The following is a 26,479-nucleotide window of genomic DNA, read 5'->3' as shown; positions in this document are numbered from 1 at the left end:
CAGGGGTCCTAATTAGAATAAGGTATACTCCATGCTTGTATAATTATATCAAAATGGATTCTACTGTCATATATAATTAAAAGGAACCAATCAAAAAAATAAATTGATTTCCTAGTATTTTATTGAGGATTTTTGCATCTACATTCATTGGGGATATTGTTTTATAGTTTTCTTTGTTGTGTCCTTGTTGGTAATAGGGTAACAGGCTGGCCTCATTGAATAAGTTTGGAAAGGTTGTCTCTCTTTCAATTCTATAAAATGGTTTTAGAATCACTGGTGTTAATTCTTCTTTCAAAGTCTTTTCAAAATTTAAAAAAAATTATTATGTGGTGCTAAAGGTCTGGTAAAATTTCAAAGTCTGGTAAAATTCAGCAGTGAAATCTTCTAGCCCTGACATTTTCATTGTTAGAAGACTTTTTTTTTATTACTAAGTCAATCTCATTACTTGTCATTTATGCTTTTAATATCCTCTCAGTTCAATTTTGATCAGTTATATGTGTTCAGAAATTTGCCCTTTTCTTCTAGATATTCCAATTTTGTTAGAATGTAGTTTTTCAAAATAATCCTTAATGATTCTTTGAATTTCTAGTATCAATTGTATGTTTCCTTTTTCATCTCTTATGTATATGGGGTTTTCTCTCTCTCTCTCTCTCTCTCTCTCTCTCTCATTAGACTGACAAATGTTTGGTCAATTTTGTTTATCTTTTTAAAGACCATTGATCCTCTGTATTGTTTTTGTAGACTCTAATTTTTACTGTGATTTCATGCTATTTATTTTGAATATGATTTGCTCTGCTTTTTAAGACTTTGATATGCATCATAGGGTGTTTATTTTAAACATGTTTTCTTCTTTCTCCTCTGCCTTATTTTTCTTCTCTTTCTCCTTCTTTTCACTTCCTCCTCCTCTTCTTCTTCCTCATTCTTTTTGCAATACTGCAGATCAAACCCAGGACTTTGCACAAACTGGGCATGTGCTCTACCACTGAACTACATGTCTAGTCCTCATTTATTCTTTTCTTAATCATCTTTGTGGCTTTATCATTTATTGTATTGATAATGTTTGATTCTTTTCTATTTCTCATTTATGTATTTATTCTTTCAGTGGGATTAGTGGCATTCATATTTTCACATGCTATCCTGTGAAAATTACCACAAAAATTTCTACTTCTGGGTATAGACTCCTTTAAGGCATATTCTGTAAGGCTGGTTTGGTGGCCATGAATTCCCTTATCTTTTGCTTATCATAGAAGGTCTCTATTTCTATTTTGATTATGAAGGATAGACTTACTGCGTACAATATCTTCATTGACAGTTATTTTCTTTCAGGAATTGATATACATCATTCAATGCCTCCCTGCCCCATATTGTTTCTGCTAAGAAATCTGATTTTATTCTAATGGGGTTGCCCTTAAATATGACTTGATGCTTTTCTATTATATGTTTTAAATTTTTCTTTGTTCTTTGTTTTTGACATTTTGACTATAATATGCCATGTTGAGGATCTTTTCTGTTTATGTTTTTTTGGGAGTTTATAGGCCTCTTGTACCTATGTGTCCATGTTTCTCCCAAGCTTATGGAAATTTTCTGCTGTTATTTCATTGGATAGGTTTTCTGTGCCCTTAACCTTTACTTCTTCCCCTTTGGGTATGATGATGATGTGGATATTTATGTTGTTATGGTGCTCTAAAGTCTAGTATGCTCTTTTAATTCCTCTGTCTTTATTTCTTAGTGTGATATTTTTGCTTTGCTTTTGTTTGTTTTAGAAATAGGTTCTTGATGTTTTGTACATATTTGTCTCAATCTTATGAGCTAAAGTGACCCTCCCACCTCAGCCTCCCTAGTGCTGGGACTACAAGTGCATGCTGCCATGTCCAACTTCTGAATGTAATATTTTGAAATACTTGTCTTCAAGCTCTGATATTCTTTCTTCCATTTGATCTAGTCTGTTGTTTTGGTTTTCAACTGAATTTTTTATCTGACTCTTTGAGCTTTTCATTCCCATGATCTGTGATTGGTTATTTTTTCAAAATCTCTATCTTTCCACTGAATTTCTCTTCCATATACTGTACTATCTACCTAATTTCATCTCTTTATTTAATTTTATTCTCTCAGATCTCACTGAACTTTTAAAAATAATTCTTTTTATTTCTTTGTCAAGCATTTATTCTATTTAATTATCTTTAAAATATGTTCCTATGGGCTGGGACTGTGGCTCAGTGGTAGAGCGCTCGCCTAGTGCTGGCAGGACCCAGGTTCGATTCTCAGCACCACATAAAAATAAAGGCATTGTGTTGTGTCTATCTACAAAAAAGATTCTCTCTCTCTCTCTAAAAAAATATGTTACTATGAACTTTAGGAGGTGTTGTATTACTTTATTTTGTCATGTTTTTTGTGTTCCTATGTTAAAATTTGCACATCAGGTGAAATGGTTTCTTTACTACATTTACAGGATGCCATATTTTAATAAGTAAGTGACTTTCTCCTAAAGATGTGTCTTGGGGTATTGGTTTGTCATGCAATGTTGAGTTTATTTCCTGCTGAGTACCATAGTGCAATTTTCTTGTTCCTTCTTTGGCTTTGATTAGTGAGTTTGGTACAATATATACAGTATTGGAGTTAGACAGACTCATTGTTTCTGTGATCACACAAGAGTGGGGGCATTTTAGCATTTCAGGAAAGTGTGTATGAGGTGCTCCCTGTGTGGTTACCCCTACAATGGGAGCAGTGGCCCCTATCAGTTGATGGCACTGTTGATGTTGGCTCTGCTACTCAAATGGGTTTCTGGTATTGGTTGCTCCAGTATTGATGAGAGACCTGAAGTTGTCCTGTGATTCACAAGTAGTGGAGGGGGTAGGAATCACAGCATCTCCTCTGTGGTACTCACACCCAGTCTTATCAGCAGTGTTTGATCGGACAAGGTGGAGGAGTGACAGATGCAGTGGACCTTCATAGGTGTGGTGGAATCAAAAGCTGTGTTATTCCTTTCTGTTGCTACTGTGGGCATGCCCACCCAGAAGTGGGACCTCAGACCTCTGTAGCTTTGCATTCCTGGGTACAGAGCAATGGCCAGGGGCTTTTCTATCCCTGATTCTTTTAATTGTGGTGGTGCCAGGGATTGAGTGGGAGTGGGTTACAGCTTGAGCTGGGAAAAAATTCCTCTCAGCTAAGATGCTCACAGAAAAGAGGCAGAATGCAGCTGGTGCCAGGTAGCTTCTTCCTAGTTTCTTAGGCTATGTACCATGGGGGCGGGGCTACAGCCAGAGATGCTGTTGCCTTGCTTAAAACTGACCCAGCACATCTCTGTGAGTGAGGAGTAGAGGACTCCGACTTTTTCTCAGCCTTGTTGGCCATAGGCACCTGAGCACAATACTGGGAGAGGTGTGGCTGGAACTGCATGGGCAACAACTCTCAGTCCTTGCAACCAAGCAAAACCACATGTGACTGGTCTCAGAGGGCAGGCTCTCTTATGCCCTGGTACTTATGGATCATACCCTCCACTCCCCTCTTTTACAACACCTGCTCCCCACTGTGTAGCACTCTGTATGTTTGTGTCAGAATTACTGCCCCAACGTCTGACTTGTGTGTCAGCCATCTGCTGAGCCCGTGCAGTGGAATGCCTCTGGGCTCCCAGAGGTGGGAATATGCAGGGGTTTCCGATCCCCTAGAACCATTCAAACTCCAATGATACGTTCCTTCTCATGATGGTTCCTGGCTACAGCACTCTGAAGGTTCAGTGGAAAACAAAGTGAATTCTTTTTCCAAAGCCAGACTACTATGCAGATTTCAGGGTTTTTATCTATTTAGGCTGTAAGCCCATAAGGGCCATGAGATTTCCAATAGCTGGGATTGCCTGCATCTGTGCTGATAGAGTTTGCTGGGACACTCTTTTGCCTTTATCCCTGCAAAGGGGAGACTCCTCCTCTCTTGGATGTGGAGTCAGGGTGGCAGATGATAGAATATTTTATTTCTCTGCTTATGCTGCTGTTCCAGATCTTTGGATTTTTGCAAGGTTTCAATTTATCTACTGTTGAATTCCAGCATTCTCTCGTGGTCACTCACCTCAATATGTAGCTATGCACCCACAGCTTTGGTTCTTCTTTGTGGAGGACTAAGTGAGTGTCAGGTATCTCTTTGTGGCCACTTTCTCTGTCCCTAGTCAATTCAGTTTTTTCTTTTCCATGTTTTTTTTTTTTTTTATTAGTGCATTACTAAGTCAATTGATTTTGGACAAGTCTGTCAAGACTAACGAGGAAAGCATCGTCTTTTCAACAAATGTTGGGATTGTATAGATGTATTCAAATTGGTTAACTTAGCACTTTACCTCACACCATTCACAAAAAAATCACTTGAAGTATATCAAACAACTAAATGTAAGATCTAAAACAACAAAAATTTTGGATGAGAATATAGGAGAAACTCTTTGAGGCCTTGGGTTATGAAAATATCCTTTAGATATAATATTAAAAGTATGATATACAAAATAAAAAATTGAACTTCATCAAAATTCAAAACTTTTGTGCTTTGGGGACAGCATTAAGAAAACAAAGACAATTGTCATGCTGGAAGAAAATATTTGCATATAATATGCTCAATAAAGAAGTTGTATCTAGGATACAAAAATATTTTTACAATTCAATAATAATACAACTAACCCAATTAAAAATGGGCAAAAGATTAGAATAGACATTTCTTCAAAGGAGACAAAGGAATGGCTAATAACCGCACAAAAAGATTCTCAATGTCATTAAGCGATACCATCTTATAATTACCATGAATTACAATAAACATGTAATTGTTACATGATAACAAATGTTGATTAGAATGTAGAGAAACTGAAATACTTACTCATTGCTTGGGGAATGTAAAATGTCACAGCCACTTTGGAAAATAATTTAGCAGTTCCTCAAGATATTAAATACAGAGATACCATGACACAGCAATTCTACTCTAAGTATCTACAAGACAACTGAAAACATATGTCCACACAAAAACTTACACATGAATGTTCACAACAGAATTATACACAATGGTCAAAAAGTGGAAATAAGCAGGGTGGTGGTGCACTCCTGTAATCCCAGCTACTTGGGAGGCTGAGGCAGGAGGATCACAAGTTTGAGGCCAGCCTGGGCAACTTAGTGACACCCTGTCTCAAAACAATAAAATAAAATAAAATTTAAAAAGGCAGGGAATGCATCTTGGTAGTAAAGCATCCCTGGGTTCAATTCCCAGTACTTAAAAAAGTGAAAATAACCTAATTGTTTTAATTGGTGAATTGATAAACAAAATGTCCTATACTTTACAGTAGAATATTTCTCAACCATAAAAAGGAGTGAAGTTCTGATACATGCTATAACATGGATGAACTTCAAAAACATTATGCTAAGTGAAGGAAGCCAGACACAAAAGACCACATATTGTATGATTCCATTTAAATGAAATATCTATGAAAAGCAAATCTAGAGAGACAGAAAATACATCCATGGTTGTCTTAGGATGGAGCTGTAAATAGAGATCAATGTAAATAAGAATATAGCACCTTACTGATACAATGAAAATGTTCTAAAATTGGAGTATGGCAATGGTTGAATAATTTGGTAATTTTACTAGAAACGATTAGTTTTACACTTAAATGGGTGTACAAGTTATATCTCAATGTACTTTTTAAGAATCTGTCATTCAGACCTCCATTTGAATAATTCATAGCTGTTAGGTTAAAAGCAGCTGATTCCCCCCAATTTTAATTTTATTCACAAAGGTCCATGTGGTAATGCCTTGGTCTCCAGGGGCCCAATATTAGGAAGTGGTAGAAACTAGAGGTGAGGCATAGTAAGAGGTCTTCAGGTCATTTGAGGCGTGACCTTGACGGGAAAAGTGGTACCCTTCCAAAGCTCTTTCATTTCCCAGCAATGAGGTGAGTGGTTTTGCTCTTCCACATACTCTGGCCATGATGTACCACTACAGCCCAAACAACAGGGCCAACTGATCATGAATTGGAACCTCTGAAACTATGAGCCAAAATAAACCTTTCCTCGTTCTAAGTTGATTATTTCAGGTATTTGTTAAAATAACAGAAATCTGACTAGCATGCTGCTTAACATGAGCTTATTTAGTGATAATATAAGCTTTCTTTGTTTAATTTTAAGCTTAAAATAGGAAGAAAGTGTGATTGTTTTTCAAGAACCTAAGGCAAATTCAATCCCCAATCCTTACTTTCCTGAGGGCATTCAGTGATTGAGTTTTTGAGTAAATCTCTCATAAAATGGAAAGGGTTTGTTGCCTATCCAGACCTTTCAGAAATTATAGGAAAATAGAGGCATATTTTAATTATTTTAACCTTTGGGATCATTTGACATATTAATTTAGACTGAACATTACTGAACATTAATGTTTCTGTATTTTATGGTTAGAAGCAATGCCTAAAGTGATAGGAGAGTTCGAACTTTTCAGAGGATGAAAATTAGGCCCATTGAGATTAATTTGAAACTAAAGCCAAGTGAAGTCTGTTTGCATTTTTATGTGAGGACTGTTTTCACAAATGGCTTTGTATAACTTGAAATTGGTATAATTCTGACAAAAGACAAAAGGTATTTCTATTTAATGATGAAAGTGATTCCAAAATGTGGTAATAGCATAACATAGCTTGTCTTTTGTATACCTGCCCATTTTGAAATTCATTATGCTCTTTCTCTATTTGAGGTATTTTTAAAGTTGCATATAGTTAAACTCACAATATTTTGTATTGCACTACCTCCAATTTGCATAGTTAAAATTCCCATAAAATGTGAACAGATTGGAATATATGAGGCATTGCTCTGTATCTCTCTACTCCTCTCCAGCACATTGGCTGTCTTTAGTTCTTGAGTACAACATGCTTCTTCCTGCCAAAGGACTTTTCCACGTGTTCCTACTTCCACCTCCAACTTCCTCCTCACCTAGGTAAATCATACCCATTCTTAGGGTGCCAGTCTTAGTATCGGGTCAGATTTCTTAGTCAGTGGTTCTCATAGAAGTATGCACCTTTCCTTCAGTGTTCCTATTTTATTTTTTAGTATTATTATTATTATTTTTTTGAGAAGGAATCATATTATGTTGCAAAGCCAGCCTCGAACTCCTGGTCTTAAGTTATCCTCCTGCCTCAGCCTCCCAAGAAGCTGAGACTTCACGTGCATGCCACCACACCCAGGCAGGGTTCCTATTTTAGTTTTAAATTTTGCAATCTTAATCACAGTGGTTTTATGATTAATATAAATTTTATGAGAAATTATCAAAGTGTCATTTTGTTCACCAAGGCATCTTTAGTACTAGCAAGGTTGCTGGCACATAGTAGATACTCAACAAAAATTTGTTGCTGTGAGGGGAATGGGAAAATAAACAAGGAGAGAAATGAATTACAGTAGATGGGGTAGAGAGAGAAGATGGGAGGGGAGGGGAGGGGGGATAGGAGAGGATAGGAAAGGTAGCAGAATACAACAGTCACTAATATGGCATTATGTAAAAATGTGGATGTGTAACCGATGTGATTCTGCAATCTGTATTTGGGGTAAAATTGGGAGTTCATAACCCACTTGAATCTAATGTATGAAATATGATATGTCAAGAGCTTTGTAATGTTTTGAACAACCAATAAAAAAAGATCATTTGAATAAAAAAATTTGTTGAATTAATTAATTGAATAATGATCAAATATCCATAGCTACTTCAGTAAATTCTAAGTTAGTCACAGCAACCAAGATAACAGATCGAATCATGGTTTGTATTTATTTATTGGTACTGGGAGTTGAACCCAGGAGTGTGTTATCACTGAGCTACATCTCCAGCCCTTTAAATTTTTTTCTTTTTTTTTATTGGTTGTTCAAAACATTACAAAGCTCTTGACATATCATATTTCATACATTAGATTCAAGTGGGTTATGAACTCCCAATTTTACCCCAAATACAGATTGCAGAATCACATCGGTTACATATCCACATTTTTACATAATGTCCTATTAGTGACTGTTGTATTCTGCTACCTTTCCTATCCTCTACTATCCCCCCCCTCCCCTCCCATCTTCTCTCTCTACCCCATCTACTGTAATTCATTTCTCTCCTTGTTTATTTTCCCATTCCCCTCACAACCTCTTATATGTAATTTTGTATAACAATGAGGGTCTCCCTCCATTACCATGCAATTTCCCTTTTCTCTCCCTTTCCCTCCCACCTCATGTATCTGTTTAATGTTAATCTTTTCCTCCTGCTCTTCCTCCCTGCTCTGTTCTTAGTTGCTCTCATTATATCAAAGAAGACATTTGGTATTTGTTTTTTAGGGATTGGCTAGCTTCACTAAGCATAATCTGCTCTAGTGCCATCCATTTCCCTGCAAATTCCATGGTTTTGTCATTTTTTAGTGCTGCGTAATACTCCATGGTGTATAAATGCCACATTTTTTTTATCCATTCATCTATTGAAGGTCATCTGGGTTGGTTCCACAGTCTAGCAATTGTGAATTGTGCTGCTATGAACATCGATGTAGCAGTATCCCTGTAGTACGCTCTTTTAAGGTCTTCAGGGAATAGTCCGAGAAGGGCAATAGCTGGGTCAAATGGTGGTCCCATTCCCAGCTTTCCCAGGAATCTCCATACTGCTTTCCAAATTGGCCGCACCAGTTTGCAGTCCCACCAGCAATGTACAAGAGTACCCTTTTCCCCACATCCTCGCCAGCACTTGTTGTTGTTTGACTTCATAATGGCTGCCAATCTTACTGGAGTGAGATGGTATCTTAGGGTGGTTTTGATTTGCATTTCTCTGACTGCTAGAGATGGTGAGCATTTTTTCATGTACTTGTTGATTGATTGTATGTCCTCCTCTGAGAAGTGTCTGTTCAGGTCCTTGGCCCATTTGTTGATTGGGTTATTTGTTATCTTATTGTCTAATTTTTTGAGTTCTTTGTATACTCTGGCTATTAGGGCTCTATCTGAAGTGTGAGGAGTAAAAATGTGTTCCCATGATGTAGGCTCCCTATTTACCTCTCTTATTGTTTCTCTTGCTGAGAAAAAACTTTTCAGTTTAAGTAAGTCCCATTTGTTGATTCTTGTTATTAACTCTTGTGCTATGGGTGTCCTATTAAGGAATTTGGAGCCTGACCCCACAATATGTAGATCGGAGCCAACTTTTTCTTCTATCAGGTACAGAGTCTCTGATTTGATATCTAGCTCCTTGATCCACTTTGAGTTAACTTTTGTGCATGGCGAGAGGAGGGGATTCAGTTTCATTTTGTTGCTTATGGATTTCCAGTTTTCCCAGCACCATTTGTTGAAGATGCTATCCTTCCTCCATTGCATGCTTTTAGCTCCTTTATCAAATATAAGATAGTTGTAGCTTTGTGGATTAGTCTCTGTGTCCTCTATTCTGTACCGTTGGTCCACCCGCCTGTTTTGGTACCAGTACCATGCTGTTTTTGTTACTATTGCTCTGTAATATAGTTTGAAATCTGGTATCGCTATACCACCTGATTCACACTTCCTGCTTAGAATTGCTTTTGCTATTCTGGGTCTTTTATTTTTCCATATGAATTTCATGATTGCTTTCTCTATTTCTACAAGAAATGCTGTTGGGATTTTGATTGGCATTGCATTAAACCTATAGAGAACTTTGGGTAATATCACCATTTTGATGATGTTAGTTCTGCCTATCCATGAACAGGGTATATTTTTCCATCTTCTAAGATCTTCTACTTCTCTCTTTAGGGTTCTGTAGTTTTCATTGTATAAATCTTTCACCTCTTTTGTTAGGTTGATTCCCAAGTATTTTATTTTTTTTGAGGATATTGTGAATGGTGTGTGTTATCACCGAGCTACATCTCCAGCCCTTTAAATTTTTTTTAAAAAATTTTTGAGACGGGGTCTTGGAAAGTTTCAAAGGCTGGCCTCAAACTTGTGATCCTCCTGCCTTGGCCTCCTGAGTTACAAGCATGTGCCACCATACCCAGTTGGATCATGGGTTTTAAACTGAAGGGAGGGGCTCTCCATTATAATAGCTAATATTTATTGAGCATTTTATATGTGTACCAATCACTGTTTAAATGCTTTATTTGCATTATCTCATTTAACTCTCCCCCAAATTCTGTGAGATAGGCACAGTAATTATTTCCACTTTAGAGGTGGGAAGATTGAGGTAGGTCTTAATGTTAGCAAGAATAAATGCTTGGATTCAATTCCTGGCAGTCTTTTCACACTCTTTTATTAATTTTAAAATTTATTTTTTGTTCTAATTAGTTATACATGCATGTTCTTAATGATAAATCATCTAGCCCACCATCCTCATTTTCCAGATGGGGAAACTGAGGTCCAGAAGGGAAATGATTTTTCTAACATTTTAAGCCAATTTGGTGGCAAAGCCAGGAGTAGAGCCTAGGTATCTTGAATAATAATAATAATAATAATAATAATAATAATAATAATAATATCTACAAATTATTATTTGTTATATAATTTATATAATTTATGTTCTGATTTTATCTTTAAAATGACATCTTTCTGCAAACTAAGATCAAAGATTCTTCAAGCCAGAAGTTTACTAAAATTTTTCAGTTGGACATCTAATAAAAAGAAGAATATTTAAAGTAAGAAGACGGAATGATCTCTAAGGAATCAAAATAAGAACTATTAGGAAAACATTTGCACACATCTATTAAGCAATAGCAAATGTTATAACCTGAGTGTCCACTTGGTGCCAGGACTTCACAAATGTGATCATCAATCTTCATGACCAAACTATGGGAGTGATAGTGTAATTATATTAGTATTTTAGGGGATGAAGACTCTGGATACACAAATATAAAATAAATTTGTCCCAAATCACACAGCTACTATGTGATGGATATAAGCTCACTCTGAATTCTGATTCCAAAGTAGGGGGAAGGGTAAAAGGCAAGACATTGACTATCGGGAATTGCATTTTGTGACATTGGTTCCTCCATAGCAATGGATAGATGTTTTGTCTTCTTAGGTGATTCTAGCCAGCAAATCAATTACTTTACATGTGATTATTCACCTTAAATTGAGCACTGGGTGTTTTTCTATTTGAACTATTAAATTATACCTGTCTATTTCATCTGTGGGCTCCTAGAGAGAAAAGCATGTTCTTTATATTTAAATTCTTTGTTTTCCTAAGTATTTAGCACAACACATGACACAGAGCCAATCATTTATGTGTCTTAAAAAATTTGATAACCATATCTCCAATTACTTTTAAATAGAAAACTTTATTAAAACAGCCCATAATCACCCCTCCCCCAAATTAGGTCCATGAAAAGCTGAAATCCAAGCAGATCAAATGTCTTTAGACAAAGAACCTGCCATCTAGCTAGGCATAGTAGTGTATACCTAGAATCCCAGCTACTTAGGAGGCTAAGGTAGGAGGATCTCAAGTTCAAAGCCAGCCTCAACAACTTAGTGAGATCATTTCTCAAAACAAGGGCTGTGGATGTGGCTCAGTGGTTAAATGCCCTTGGGTTCAATCCCCAGTGGGCCCCTGCACAATGCAGCAGCAACAACAGTAGCAACAAAAACCATGCCATCTTCCCCTTAAAAGCTTCTGCTACCATCTCAGCTTTGACCATGGGAGAAAGGGAATTGAAACCACAAGGAAAGGAATGGGACCACTTACCCATCCCTACCCTACCATTAGTTTAGTTTAAGAAGAATCTAAGGTCATGTTCACTAGAATACACCTTGGAATCCTACATATTGTGAAGAATATGAGTTTGGGACCTCTACCACATAAAAAATTCCTAGAAATTGGGAGAAATAAAGCTTCAGAATCTTGGGAGGTTCTGATCATGAGAGCTTGAACTGCTCTGCCCCTCATTCTCTATCATCCTCCACCTTTCTATAGTGAAATTTAAAACCTTTTAACTCTTTAAAGTAATACATTGGGAGTTTGGTTTCAGTCTCAGGCACATGGTGAAGAGAAAAAAAAGACAAGTTTGGTTTTGTTGTTGTTTATTTGCAGTAGTGTGGATTGAACCCAGGACCTTGTACACCCTAGGCAAGTGCTCTGCCACTGAGCTACATCCTCAGCCCTAGAGTGCATTTTAAATGAAGGACTTCTAAGTGACTGTGTTGAAATGATCTTCTGTGGATTGACAGTGTATAGTTTTGTTTTTAATTGCTCTTATTTTGCAAAATTCAAAGTTGATAACTCTATACAATCTGGAAATCACTGAATTAGAATAAATGTTACAGTAGTCCAGGCGAAAGGTCATGAAAACTTAAATTAAAGTGGTGCCAATGGAGATATAAATGCAGAACTGAGTGACCAGTTGGATGTGAATATGGAAGAGAAAGGAGTTGCTGGCTTGGGTCGCTTGGGTGACTAATTGGATGGCAACAATATTGACTGAGCTAGAGCATACTCAGAGGGTAAAGGGATTATGAAATTATATTGAATAAATAAGCATGAAAATATTGCAGAATGTTCAACTGGACATAGCCAGCCTCTAACTGGAAATATAGATCGGGAACTTGGAGAGATTTGTGGAAAATTGCAGTGGTAGTTGAAGTGGTGGAAGTGGATGAGGTGTTGAAGTGAGAAGAGGACCACTCCCTTACACACATTTTTTCAGCTTCTTTGAGTAATGGAATTTAAAACCACGGAAGTGGTTGTTGGCTTATGTGTGCCACAACACCCCTGCTGTGGTTAGTCAGGGCTACAGGCTCTGGTTGGCAACTCAAATGTTCTGGGCACTGGAAAGTAAAGTACAACTTTTCTAGATAATAGTAAATATCAAAATACTGAAATATTTGACAGTGGGATAGAGTTTGGAGAAGTCTTGATTGATTAAAGGTAACAGGAACCATGACTGAATGGTAAGCAAAATAATGTAGGAACTGTAGGGAATTATGGAAAATCTGACATTTTTGATACCAGGCAAATCAGCATTTATTACTTGTAATCAACAGCTTTTACAGTTTGAGAGGAGTGCGTCTCTGTAGAATCCATCTGGAACACCAAAGAAGGACACCGTCTGTTTTAAGTCTTAGAAAATGGGACACACTAGAAAATGATTCTCCAATTTGAGGGGGAAAAGAATCCCCTACACAAAGCTCTAGCCCAGTGCTTCTCAAACTTTAACATGCACTCAAATCACTTAGGGATCTTGTTAAAGTTCAGATTCTGATTCAGCAGATTTGGCCTAAGATCTGGAATTTGGCATTCCTCACAACTTCCCAGATGATGGTAATACTGTTGGTCCTTTTCAAAGTGCTGAGTGTGTTTAAAACCTTCTATGCAATTTGACAATGAACAGTGCACTTGTCTCAAAAAATGTATTAATAATTTGCAATTCTTTTCTCTTTCCCTATGCTGTTTGTTTTGAAATGTAATTTTACATGTTGAATTGACTGCATTTGAGTTTTTATTTTGCATATCTGTTTCTCATTTCACCCTTCAGAAATTCACTTTTATTGTGTTTTATAATATTATTGATCTGTGATGGATTGCAAGAAAAATTGGTCCCTTACCAGAGATAGTTTGAGAAACACTGCTCTAGACAATGAAGAACTTTTATTTGGGATATAAATTTAATTAGAAATGGTTTGATTTCTCTTACATATGATTCTAAAGCAGTATTTTAAACTTTTCTTTTTTATTTATTCCATAAACAATAACAAAACTCAGCTAGGTAACATATGACAGTTTCACCATACATTCAGTCACAAATATTTAAAACTTTTGCAACAAGAACAACAAATCCAGAGGTGTTACAAGAATAATTTACAAGAAAATCTATAAAACAGCAAGAAGCTCACAAATGTTCATTTTCTTTTGCACAAGATCACTACACTCTTTCACAACATGTTTTGTGTTACAAAATTTCCCAACAAAAGTGTATTTTTTTTTCTTTGTATTGTGGTTTCTAAAACCAGAAACTTTGAAGTAAATATCCTTTTATTAGCACCTAGTGGTGCAGAAAAAGGAAAACTCTCACATACAGACACTTCACAGCACTTTTCTAAGAAAAATATACACTTACAAAATATGTTACAAATTGGCACACTTAAAAATATACAAGATTTTGTAGGCGTCTTAAGAGTGATCCTTAAGCTTTATACTTCAATTGACTCTACAGATTATTTATAAAGCTTAATTCTAAAAGAAAAAGGCAAATAATTTCCTAACATTTTAAAGTTGCAGTGTCATATGTCAAACAGAAACTTAGGTTACATTCATAAAAAGGGCCTCTAAATGCTTTTATTTTAAATTTTCTTAAATGCTTAAGGGGATTGGGGAAGAAGAAGAAATGGGAATAATCTTTTCTTTAGCACCATAAATCAGTAACTTACTAAAGAGGTGCATTCAGTTCTGTGGAAACTAAGGACTAGTACATTCAAAACTCTGTAGGCAGCAAACTCCAGTCAGTGCTACAGCTATCCCAGTAGAGCATCTTAAGGTTTCTACCCTCCTCACTGGGAGTAAAAAACAAAAGGCCTCTTCTAGTTTTCATTCAAGCCTTTCCTTTTGTGCTGTAAAACCAGGCATCTTTCTAAGAGGCAGAATTATTTAAATATCTCCTTTCTTTTCTTTGAGTAGGATGTCCTTCTGAGACTCAAAAACCTCTGAGCCTGTTGGATGGACAAACATCCTTTCCATCTCATATGGATGAGTGTTTCTTCAGTGTCTTTAGTGTTTATTTATCCAGATGCTTATTTTTAAAGCCTCATTCATATCTTAAACATTGTACGAAGCCTCTCTCTTTTATACTGTCCTTCCCCAAAGTTTTACCTCTTAGGTACAATTCTCAAACCAAGAGTACATCTCAAGTATCATGTAGCTGCAATGGGATCTCTGCTTCATGACTGTAGCTACTGTTTAATGCTGAGTAAAAAATGTGCCTTAAAGGATAGCCTGAGTACTGTCATCAAAATAATCCCATGCTGGTTGAGGACCCTCAAACTGATGACAGTGTTTCCCAAGTTAAACATCACAACTAAAAACTTTTCTCCATTACTTGGGTCTTTGAGAAACCTTTACAAAATCCCTGGCCTACATTGTGTTGACAAGATCCCTACTTGTTACTAAAATGTTTGATTTTTGGTACTAAACCTTCTAAACATAATTACAGGCTTAGTAAATTTTATGATTAAAAAAGAAACTACCTCACATCAGTTTGATTTTATAAAAAAGGACTTATTTCTGTAGTGATGGGCAGTCATTAAAAATCCCTAAATAAAAATGAAAACTCCTTAAATTAGATAATTTCTCAATAGTACAGGAGAAAACAAACATTTCTAGTTCTAGCAGTAGATAGGACTAGCTAGTGTTCCATTTGCATCTTCAGTGCAGAAAGTTAGCTCTCTTCATTTCTTGGATTCTGAGAGCATTTGTAAATTGAAGATGTGGTGGATCTGCCTTATGCTGGTTCAGCTTGGTAAGAGTGAGCTTGACTAAGAGGTTCTTGGATATGGTTTTTCTTCTCTAGGCAGTAAACCCTAATTCAAACCCACTAAAATGGAAATTCACTAGAACTGCAGGACCTCACATAACAGAACTTAGGATGCTAGTTAGAGTTCTTTACAGCTTTTGAAGCATCCTTATGCTTCTCTCTTACATACATGCGCGCACATGTGCACACATGCATGCACGCGCACACACACACACATACACACACACACACTTACCCCCCCTCCCTCACCCCCCCACACACACTGATGCTTCCCAGCAAGGAAAAAGGTCAGAGAAGGTGAAAGTTGTCACAAAAGCCCACCTAGCACCAAGGACTTCAGGGAGATGGCTCAAGAAGTGATGGTCAAGGTAGTGTAGGAGGTTTGAAAACATTTAGGAAAAGGTAAGGCCTTAACATATAATTGCACAGAGTAGCAAGAAGAAGTCAGAAGGGAAACCTGGGAGGAAGCAGCATATGTGAGGCAGCTGGTATCTGAGACACTGGAGAGGCAGAGAGGATGGCCACTGGTTCAAGCCAGTTACCACAGCCCAAACACAACTCCCAAAGTCTCGAAGACCCTTGGTCAGGGCCACTGTATCAGCACCCTGTTCCACATAGTACAGCACCTAACCAGGGCAGGAGATCAGACCTATTCTTACAGATGTTCGAGGAAAAGGAGTTTCCAGCTTTCCTCAATGATGTGATAGTTTGTGCACATGTGAGTGTTTAGATTTGAGAATGGCCAAGGCGATGAAAGGTGATTAAGAATGGGAAGGTTCCCCTCCAAACTTCCAGAAGAAATCACTCTGGCTAAAGCTCTTAGACTCTAACAACTTGGAGAGGTGAAATATAAGACCATAAAAGAAGAAAAATTATTTTTTTTCTTTTTTGTGGTACTAGGTGTTAGACTCAGGGGCACTTTATCACTGAGCTACATCCCCAGTACTTTTAATTTTTTATTCTGAGACAAGGCCTTGCTAAGTTGTTTAGGGCCTCACTAAGTTGCTGAGGCTGGCCTTGAACTTGCAATCCTCTGGCCTCAGCCTCCTGAGTCACTGGGATTATAGGCATGCGCCACTGTACCTGGCTAAAAGAAGAAAAACTCTAGGACCAAGGACTGAAACTAAGTAAGAAGAATAAGGGAGGATACCATTTCCAAGATAGATAGTAAAGATTAAATGACATTCTTTGGGGAGAGGAATTAATAGGAAGCAGCTTTTCAGAGAGGTTGGAAGGGAGTGGTAATCAGAAATTTCAGACCAAGGAAAAATCCAATATTTTTAACTTAAGATCAGTAATATGGTAAAACATTATTTTTATACATTGGTCCTCACTCCACTAAGGCAGTTGGTTGGATAAGGGATCTGTAATACGTTTGGCCTACTATGTTGTGACAGGAAGAAAAAGAATTGTGTGAATAGAGATAGGGCCAAGAGAATGCTAAATGCTGAACAACTTAGAACATAGTGTACTGAGACAGTTATTAAATGAAATTAAGAGAATAAGCATCTTAGCCTTGGCCTATTGCTCACTACTCAAGCTCATTTTCTTGTTGTTTCAGTACAAAATAACTGGTTATAAGTCACTAATTTATATGTTAAAAACATATAATGCACTGTAGGCCAATATAAAAGGTGCTTTAAAATGGCAATTCTCTTTGGAGAAAAGGATGAACCATGCCCTAGAATTGGCCCTTAGGGGACTCTCTAGGAGGAACTGAAAGAGTATCTACTCCAAAAGACTCATGAAAGCAAGTTCTGACAAAGAAATTGTTTCCAACAGTTTCAGGCTATCCTATTCTGTTCTCACCCCATTCTCCAAAGCTGAACTGATACTTAAAAAAACCTGGGACAACTGCTCCTGTATTTATTTTTATAAAAACACATTGTACTCATGGAACGCTTTCTGTATTTCTTCCTTAATTGACACCTTTTGATTACATAGAAAGCACTCCATTCCTGCAAGCTAGCAGGTTGACTGGAGGTCTGGAGTCTTGGGGGAATCACAATACTGGCTGAGTTGGTGATTCCGAGCCAAAATTCGGCTGAAAAACAGAACAAACAACAAAAACAAAACAAAGACCAGTTCCTAGGAACCAGCCATCACATTTAGTACGAACAGCTAGCTATCAGAGTAGAGAAATAGAAGAAAGTGTTCCAGTTTGATTGTTTTCCCTTTTGGATGGCAGCTGAAGGGCAGAAGACGTGTTTCATCTGGTGCCTTTCCACTAAGTAATTTTCCAGGGCTCATTGCACACAGAGCATCAAAGCCTAGGAATGGGCTTGAACTATTCTCACAAGCTGCTCCTCACCCACTCGTCCCCACAGACAGAAGAGACTGATGCTGAGAACACACACCCACTCAAGAACACAGGCTTGTTCATTTTACTACCTAGCTGTAAGTAGTAGAGCTGGCTGGTGAAAGGAATCATGGGCTGGGAAGTGTAAAAACTTATGTACGTGATAGGCTTCCTTCCATTTCTCTCTGACTACTTTAAAATGTTGCTTCTCTGTTTGTGAATATATTTAGGTGGCAATGACTAGGTAGGTTCATATTTTGTTTAAATTTTTCCTTTTGAAACATCTTCCCTTTTTTAAGTCCCCCTTTTCCCCACCCACTTATTCTCCACCCTCCCACCCCAGCCTATATATTCACAAGTTAATAGGTTAGTAACAATATTAGTAAGAATAGTAACAACAACAACAACCAACAACATTAATAATATTAATCCCCTATATCTGTATAGCACTTTACGATCTACAAAGCGCTCTCACATCCATTATCTCATCTGTGCCATAATGCATCAGTTATCAGCCTCATAGGCCTTCAACTGTGCAAGGAAAAGAGATCAAATGTTAGAAGTCGAGTGGTGAATAAAGGGGAAGAAAAGGCTAGTAGTGAGGGATGTTGGAGCTGTGACAATTTTTAAAAAGGTGGAGGGGGAGGGCTGAATTAAAAATGATTTAAAAATTTATATAAAAAATTCACTTACGTTGAGTGTGCGGCATCAAATACTAGTTGTCCTTAGACTAAGTATATATGGCCCAAATGAGTTGTTTCCACGAATTGTTCAGCTTATCTGATATTATATGTATTTAACTCATAGGAAGAAAAGTTTGGTCAAAGTGAGATGCCTTAACATTTTCTTTAAATGACATTGGCATTGCAAGATTAAACACTTAAAGAACACTAAAGCCATGATATGAGTGCACTTTTGACAAAACTGGAATAAAACATTTAGGAAACTACTTAAATAAAAGCAATCTATGTACTTCATTTAGCATTAGTGTCGGTTTTATAGCTATTTTATAATTTATCCCAGACTATTATAAAATATATAAAACTGAGATATAAAGTATCAGCAATATAACTTTGCACTTTAAATAATTTTCAGCTACAGATTTTGCTTTTAGAAAACAAGCTTTCAAAGCAGCTGTTTTGTTTCCTTGTAAAAGGTTCTATAAATGCATATACTCAGGTCCCTGATGGACTTTGCTGTTGTGACCTTCAGACTTTTCCAACATTTTAACTCTTAGACAATGGAACATACACATCTTTATTGTGCCTTGTTCAACTGTTCACGTTTCCACACAGGACATCAGAGTTCAAAATCTTAAAAGAATGTATGTATGTATGTGTGTGTGTGTGTGTGTGTGTGTATATATATATATATATATATATATACATATATATATATATATATATATACACACACACACATATCTCTCTGAGTGTGTGTGTATGTATATATATGTGTATTTAAAAAAATCATTAATGAGCTTTAAACTGTGGGGTGAATCTGTGAAATGAGGTAAGGAAATTTGGCACATTTCAAACAGTATCCTTTAAGTTTTGGTAAATTGTGTAACACAACATATTTTTCCACTGATCTACAGGTGCTATCCACATAAGTGGGGGTGGTTAATAGCAAGAATCACTGGAATGTTTCTAGTAAATTAACAGGGACAAGCTCCCCCAAATACTCACAACCAAATGTTGATATAGAAGTAAAAATATATACAGTACAGTCACCTGCTTGTAGTTTGGCACACTGTTTTCCATTTTTTCCTTGTGGGTAAATAGTGCATAAACTACTTGTGCAACTGTATGACTTTTTAAGTCTTTTACATAGAACATCAGATTAAAGTTTGCTTTCAAAGACTTATTCCCACAATTTAAAATTCTTTTCTTTAAGCACTTACATGTCAACATACATACCACAAGGCATATTTTGAAAGAAATAAAACACAAACATCAAATGTCTTTCTGGAAAATGCGAGTCTCTTCTTCAAACACAGGTAAAACTCAAAATGCTGTTTCTGCTTTTAGGAGATTGTAGTCGGAATCCCTGCAGAAAAATCAGACAATTTATGCCATCTTAGTTAGTTTTAGTGTATGTCCCTCAAAGGGATCATACGACCTAAATTTGTTAACATCATACTAGACGCTGTATGATGCAGAAAAAGATACAGATAGCAGGGGGTACTAGAAAGCACTCCTAATTGCCACGTGTTGAGATTTTGTTTTCCAACTAATGCTCTTTTTGTTGAAATGATCTTGGCTTTTTGTCTACACGACTTTAATTCTGTTGTTCAAAATCTGTCTTACTGCAAAGCCCTTCCCTTTCCAAAATCATTCAAGAGCATATTTTCATAATAGGTGGAAATTAATGCTGAATAGCAGAAGAAAAAAGTAGCCTTGTTAGAGCTTATCCCTAGTGAAGCCAGAACAAAATTGCCCAATTTTTGGGGTGGCTTAAAGGTATAGGGATTTTCATGCACGCTTTTCTTTTCTTTTATTTGAAAAAGGGAATAGGACAGTTTCTTTCATGCAAACTTTGCTTTCAAGAGGGAAAAAATGAGGGACTGTGGGCTCAGCAGGTAGTAGGAAATCTAAGGGTGCATCATCTCAGCCATTTTGGTGCAGTATTACCTCAGTTTTTCTAAAGAAGCTGTCCCAGCCTCATCCTTGTGGACCTGTTCTCGCTCCATGCGCTTTCCCTTACACTTCTCATCTCTCAAGGCCTTGGAGCTGGATTTGTGACGATATAACTTTTTGTGTGTCGGTCCATTATTGCCTAAAGTGCTCATGCTACTATACTTTTTATCAAAGAAGGCAGAGCGAGAGTCCTCATTATAACCAGGCATGTCTGCACGACCAGGATCACCTGTCGCTGCTTTCCCATTGCTTTTGCTCACACCTTTGATTGACCTGTGATTCTTAGTGGTTCCTGGAGACCCACTGTTGACCTTTTTCTTAGATTCTTGTGGTGTCCCAGCCAATATTTTGAGGGTTTTTAATTTTAGACTATTGGACTCAGGGGAGTAGAATGCATTGGGGTCCCCATGGTGCTCCATGGGTTCCCAAAGGGGTTCTATGGAGGCCATCATGAATCTCTGCACATCTGCCATACCAGAGGCAATGTTGGACAAGATATAGGAAGGCTCCTGAAATTCCCGTTGGTCATCATCCAGGAGGCTGTTGGTGTTAGTGCCCATACTCATGTTGCTCCAGCCTGGATTGCTCTCTTTCCCCAAAACCCAATCTGCAGAAAGTCCCTTCTGACTTGGCATCTTCACAGAGGTGACAGGGCCTCCATGTTGGGTACAGTCAGCCAGTGTCTTCCCAGTGGAGGATACGCTATTAGTCTGGCCTCCTCCACGGCCAATGCCCATTTGCATTTTCTCTCCATTGATGGCAGCCATGTATTTTCCTTTCTTTGTTGACTTAGGGACTTGGCGAGAGGTTTTGCCAGGTGGTTTTTCAGTCCCTTTATTGTTGACTTTAGGGGACTTTTTCCTGGTGTTTTTCTGAGAAGAACTTTGGTTCATAGCTCCACTCTTGCTGGGTGAACTTTTCTTTCTTGATTTTGATACTTTGTTGTTGGTACTAATTTGACCTGATGGGTCATTAAATGTTGACAAGCAAGGGTTTTTTTGGAGCAGGCTGATAGAATCCTCATCATTGAACATATGGAACTGAAACTGATGGTTATTTAAAGTAAATCCATCATCCGCTTGGACCTGCTGAGAAAGGGTACTACAGTCCCACTTGATTTTCTCCATGCTGCCCAATGGTCCTGGGACACCATCTTGGAACCCTTTCAGTGTTCCTAGTGTCTTGATAGTCTCACATCTGGTAATCTGAGGAGAAAGACTGGGGGTATCAGGTGGGGACATCTCTGAGAGGGAAGAGTGGCGGAACTTGTCAGGAGTGAAATTGGAGATATCCAGGAGGTCAGTGGATTCCTTTAGTGGTACTATCTCATCAATGCTCTGCTGGATCACTAGCTTGGGGCTGCAGTGGGCCAGGAAATCATCAGCGATATCATCATCACCATCCTTTTCACAGGACTTCAAACTTAAGGAGCAGTAATTGTTTGAGCTGACAGAGAGTGGGGCCATTGAATCAAAGCTAAAGAGCCGACCATCATCCATACTGACTGGGCCCTGCTGGAAAGGAAAGCAAATATCTCCATTATTAAAGTGACATAATTGATAAGAGTCATCAGATTGGAGTTGGGTGTCTGGCACAGAGGCATATAGGACCTTGTTGCAACTACCACCACCACTATTGAGGCCAACTGGATTGTATGTTGTAGCTGGGAGATTATTTTCCATAGACACTACTTGAGATGCTTCAAATTCACTGGATTGGTTTGAGGCTATCTCCCTTGAGACTTCAGCCATGAATTCCTGGGTACCAGAAGTAGCCTTGTTGGGCCATGCATTTTCATAGTTACTAGATTCCATTTTGAAGTTAAGAGATGACTGCTGCAGCTCAGAGTCAGAGGATGAGGAGAGTACACAGTCCTGGGTAGGGTGGAGAGGTACAAATGACTTCTCTGTTGGAGTGAGACTGCTTTCACTTTGCTCAGGAGAATGGTGGGTGAAGTATGAGATATTAGTATTATTTGACAAGTCAGAAGCATCTAACAGTGTCTGCAGATACCCTCCAGGGATAACAGGTATATTAGTGGTAACATTAGCAGAAGATAGAGGCATTTCAGAAGAGCAGGTGGTTGGTAGGAAAGTGGAATTCTTAGCAGCTTTGGCCTCATGAAATTCAGATAGATGAGAACTGTTTGAATTCCCAGGAACAACTTCATTTTTTAAATTAGGCTTGGAAGATTGGTCTTCCAAGAGAGGGCTCATTTGAACAATTGGCTTGCTTTCTTGCCCAGCTTTGATTTTCTTGGATTTTAACCTAGCTTCACTTTTAAATTTGATTTTGTTGAGCACTTTCCTCTCTGGCCCCTTAAACTCTGGGTCTTGGGCTTTGACTTTCACCGAGTCAGGGCCTGTGATGTCATTTAAATGTGATCCATTTGCACTGCTGGCAGTGGCTAGAGGTGCTGACTTCAATGTACCTTTTAGGCCTCCATCTTCTTTGCGATTAGTTTGCCTCTGCTCACTGCAGAATGAAACCTGCTTATTACTTGCTGACGTTTCCATGGATGGGATTCTTTGAATCCTGTGCCTGTTGCCAAGTTTAGATTTTCGTTTACGAGCAGGTGGCAGGAATGATACCTCAAAGCTACCTGGTTCAAAGCTTTGCTTTTGGCATAAGGGTGTCTTGATGGAGTCTATGTTGCTGTTTCTCTTTTTCTTCTTCTGCCAGAAGGCTTTCAAAGGTGCCAGCTTGGCATATTTGTTGAGCTGATTCTCACTCAAATTCACTGTTGTCTCACTGGCATCCACCTTACCCAACTTCACCAGCATGTTCTTCTCACCTTTAAAGCGATTGATGATGATATATTTGATAATAACAGGGGGCTCTTTACGGGTTACTTTTCTTCTCTTTTTGGGACACCATTCATCATCATCTTCCTCTTTGGAACCACCTGGCAGCCATTCCTTCCTCTCATTTACTTTTTCACCCTCTAGTGAGTCAACATCATATAGGTAATCTTCACTGTATCTTACTTTTCTCTTCGCTCGTAACCCATAGTTCTGCTGGGAGGAGGAGCTGCCAGAATTAGTATCCCGAGCCATATAGCGGCTACAGTCCTTGATCTCTCCCATGGAATCATATGAGACCTCAATGAAGGAACTGTCATCACTGTAGTTCCCTGATGTTTCCAAGGAATTAGTAAGATGGCCCTGCTTTGAATTCTTAAATTGCCCTACATCAGTCCCACTGCATGGTTTATTTAAGGCAGGTTTCTCTTCATTATCCTTTCCATCTTTTGTCTCTACACCTTTATCTTCATGTCCTTCCTCTTTGACTTTCTTCTTGTCCAAGTTTTTATCTTCTTCCCCCCAGATGATGCTCACATCAGGAACTTTGAATTGGGAAAGATCACTGCTCTGCTTCAGGGTCCCACTCTTAGACTCCCGCTTGGGGCAGGTAGTAAAGACACTGGGAAAAAAGTTGAATTGTGCATCCTCCTGCATCAGAAGGGTGGTCTTGTCTCGAACATTGTCCTGAAAGGACTCATATCGAATTTTCAGGGAGCAGACGTCACTGCCCAGTGTTGACTCATCATCATCAAACATGTAGTTATCCACATCTTCTTCAGAGAACAGGTTGACAGATAGCTCATTCTTGGAACAAAGGTCAAGCAGTTCAATTTTACTCTCACTAATGAAAGTCTCAAAGTAACCCCAATCCTGATTGGAATTTGCAAGCAAAGCTTCTTCTGTATTGCACTTATCTAATAGTAATGCCTCATAATAACTTTTCTGAGCTGGATCTTCCAAGTCAATGTCAGGTTTCTCAGATTCTCGTCTATCTCCTGCCCTTGATTTATGCAGGGGGAAGCCTAGGAGCTGGTCTGAAAGCAGCTGCTCTCCATATTTCATGTTTTCTCCGGCATTAATGCACTGAATCCCTATATCAGAGACTGCACATGTTTCATAATCCCTATTTAGATCACCGACTTTCAGACTGATTCCTGGCTCAGGATCTACTGCCTCCTTGGATTCCATGAAGCAGCCCAAGCAAGTCCGGCTTGGCTGCATGAGGCAGTCTCCATTCAGAGCTGACATGCCTGCAGGCTCCATTATGGCAAATGGAGCCTTCTCACACTCATTGGGCAGTGACCATGTGTTCAGGCCTTTTGCAACACCAGATGTCAGGGAGATGGCATTCACAGAAGCACTATTAGCAGCATGCTCAGGTGCTTCAATCAGGCCCAAAGGAGAGGGAGGGCTCTGCATACAGGGCTTCTTAGAGGGCAGAGGCAGGAGACCCCTAGGAAACATCAGGGTCTCTTTTTGTACCACTGGTATAGGCTGAATTGGTGCAGTAGCTTCTAGGGCTGCAAATGACTTCATTGCCACCTCCTGGTTCTCTGAGTCTAGAGAAAAGGGGAAAAGATGACATGAACAAAGTTAAAGGTCTTAGACCAGATTCATTAACTTTCTTTCCCTTGATCAGTTTCTGGTACTTTATCTTATTATATAAGTATGCCTCTATTTCTCTAGCTTTGAAAACCACAACTAGAACATTCAAGAATAATCCTGATTTCATATTGAACATTCATGCAAGTGAAAAATAATATTTTTTGGCTCCAGCTTCTTCCTCAGAGAAAGTCATAGCCCTCTTTAGAAATGAAGAAAGAATTGGATTGCTTGATTAAATGGAAAGTCAAGGCTTTCAGAGGGGATATTCATGGTCTTAAGATATGAGACACAGGCCTGTCCTTCAGAGTCATATCCTGGAAGCACCCAGTGACTCTGATTCACTAGGAATTCTGAGGAACTTCATTTGACAGAGATGATTTGGGGAGACAAAGTGGTCAGATTTGAAGCCTCTCAGAGACTCTTCTAATCTAGTTAAAATTTTGGTAGAATAAAGTTTAGGATTAACATCAATCACAAAGGCATCCTGGACTCAAACTGTCCCAACTTTTTGGATACTGAAAATCCATAGTAATAACAAAGGACTATCAGGAGAGTGATTATATTCTGTAATTAAATTCCCTTACCATTTTCTTTGACCCCATTAATCAGAGTGTTTTCTCCGTTGGCTGAGGCAGCAATAGTCTTATCTTGTTCGTTATCCATGAATGTAACCTCTTATTGTTTCATTCCAAGTCCAAATTCTGTCCAACCTGCACATTTCAAATATATAAATTAGTTTTATTCTGTCTTTTACAGGTTGTTTTAGCTACACGATTCTTAAAAGGCTCAATGGAATTTACCTGTTTCCAGACTGTCTTCATTACTGCTATTTTTGTTTTATAGTTTATGCTTACCATATAAGTCAATTTGGAAACCCACACTTCATTCATACATCCTAGGCCATACTATTCCCATTAGGCAAACGTATATCTTTCTTCATAGGTGTCCAATTAGAAAGGATGCAAAGCAGAGTCCAAGCTAACTTGAAATAAGGAGTATGTGGATGTTAAGATTAGCTTCATTACTGTTTGCTTCATTTCTACTTCATTTCTATTTCAGATGGTCAAAAGGCTCTTCAAAAACAAATTCACATATGTATGTGTGTGTGTGTGTGTGTGTGTGTATATATATATATATATATATATATATATATATATATATATATATATTATTGTTTCATTCCAAGACCAAATGCTGTCCAACCTGCATACACACACACACACACACACACACACACACACACACACACAATGCACTCAGATTTTTTCATTCTATGCCCTAAAATTTGATTGCTAAGGTTTAAAGAGGTAGGGAATTCCTTGATTTCTCAACTTTAGGATCTTAACTAAGATTTTGACAAGTATTCCTCCAAACCTACATCAAGATTTTAAAATGTGACAACAAATAAGATCTAGATTTTCTGAAAAGGCCCCAGCATCATCTGATACTTTTCAGGCATAGTAAACATATCTATAACCCCCCCATCTCCTGACCAACCACCTAGTGTATGTATATAAAAATGATGGGAGATGAGGCCCCAGAGATAGAGGTATCTATGATGTGTCACTACAACATCTACACATCCGTGTTCATTCCAGCCCTCTATCCCATCCCTAGACATCCTCTCCAGGTAGGTATTAATCTTTTTATTAAAAATCATATAATACTGATAGCCAAGCATCTGTAACAAGAATCTGAGTTGTATACT

The 26,479-nt window shown here is 38.1% G+C and overlaps 1 protein-coding gene across 1 annotated transcript; it reads right to left on the bottom strand.

The window, feature by feature from the left end:
* Positions 1-19,729: 19,729 nt before the first annotated feature.
* Nexmif (neurite extension and migration factor) lies at positions 19,730-25,434 on the bottom strand. The gene is made up of 3 exons (XM_027922979.2): positions 25,356-25,434; positions 20,357-24,725; positions 19,730-19,772 (listed from the first exon to the last, which is right to left on the bottom strand). The coding sequence occupies exons 1-3, from the start codon at positions 25,432-25,434 to the stop codon at positions 19,730-19,732; spliced, it is 4,491 nt and encodes a 1,496-aa protein (XP_027778780.2).
* Positions 25,435-26,479: the final 1,045 nt, after the last annotated feature.

Source organism: Marmota flaviventris, chromosome X (assembly GCF_047511675.1).
Source record: "Marmota flaviventris isolate mMarFla1 chromosome X, mMarFla1.hap1, whole genome shotgun sequence".
Classification (NCBI taxonomy): domain Eukaryota; kingdom Metazoa; phylum Chordata; class Mammalia; order Rodentia; family Sciuridae; genus Marmota; species Marmota flaviventris.
The sequence above is the reverse complement of the archived record's forward strand: the minus strand, read 5'-3'. Positions and strand labels throughout refer to the sequence as shown.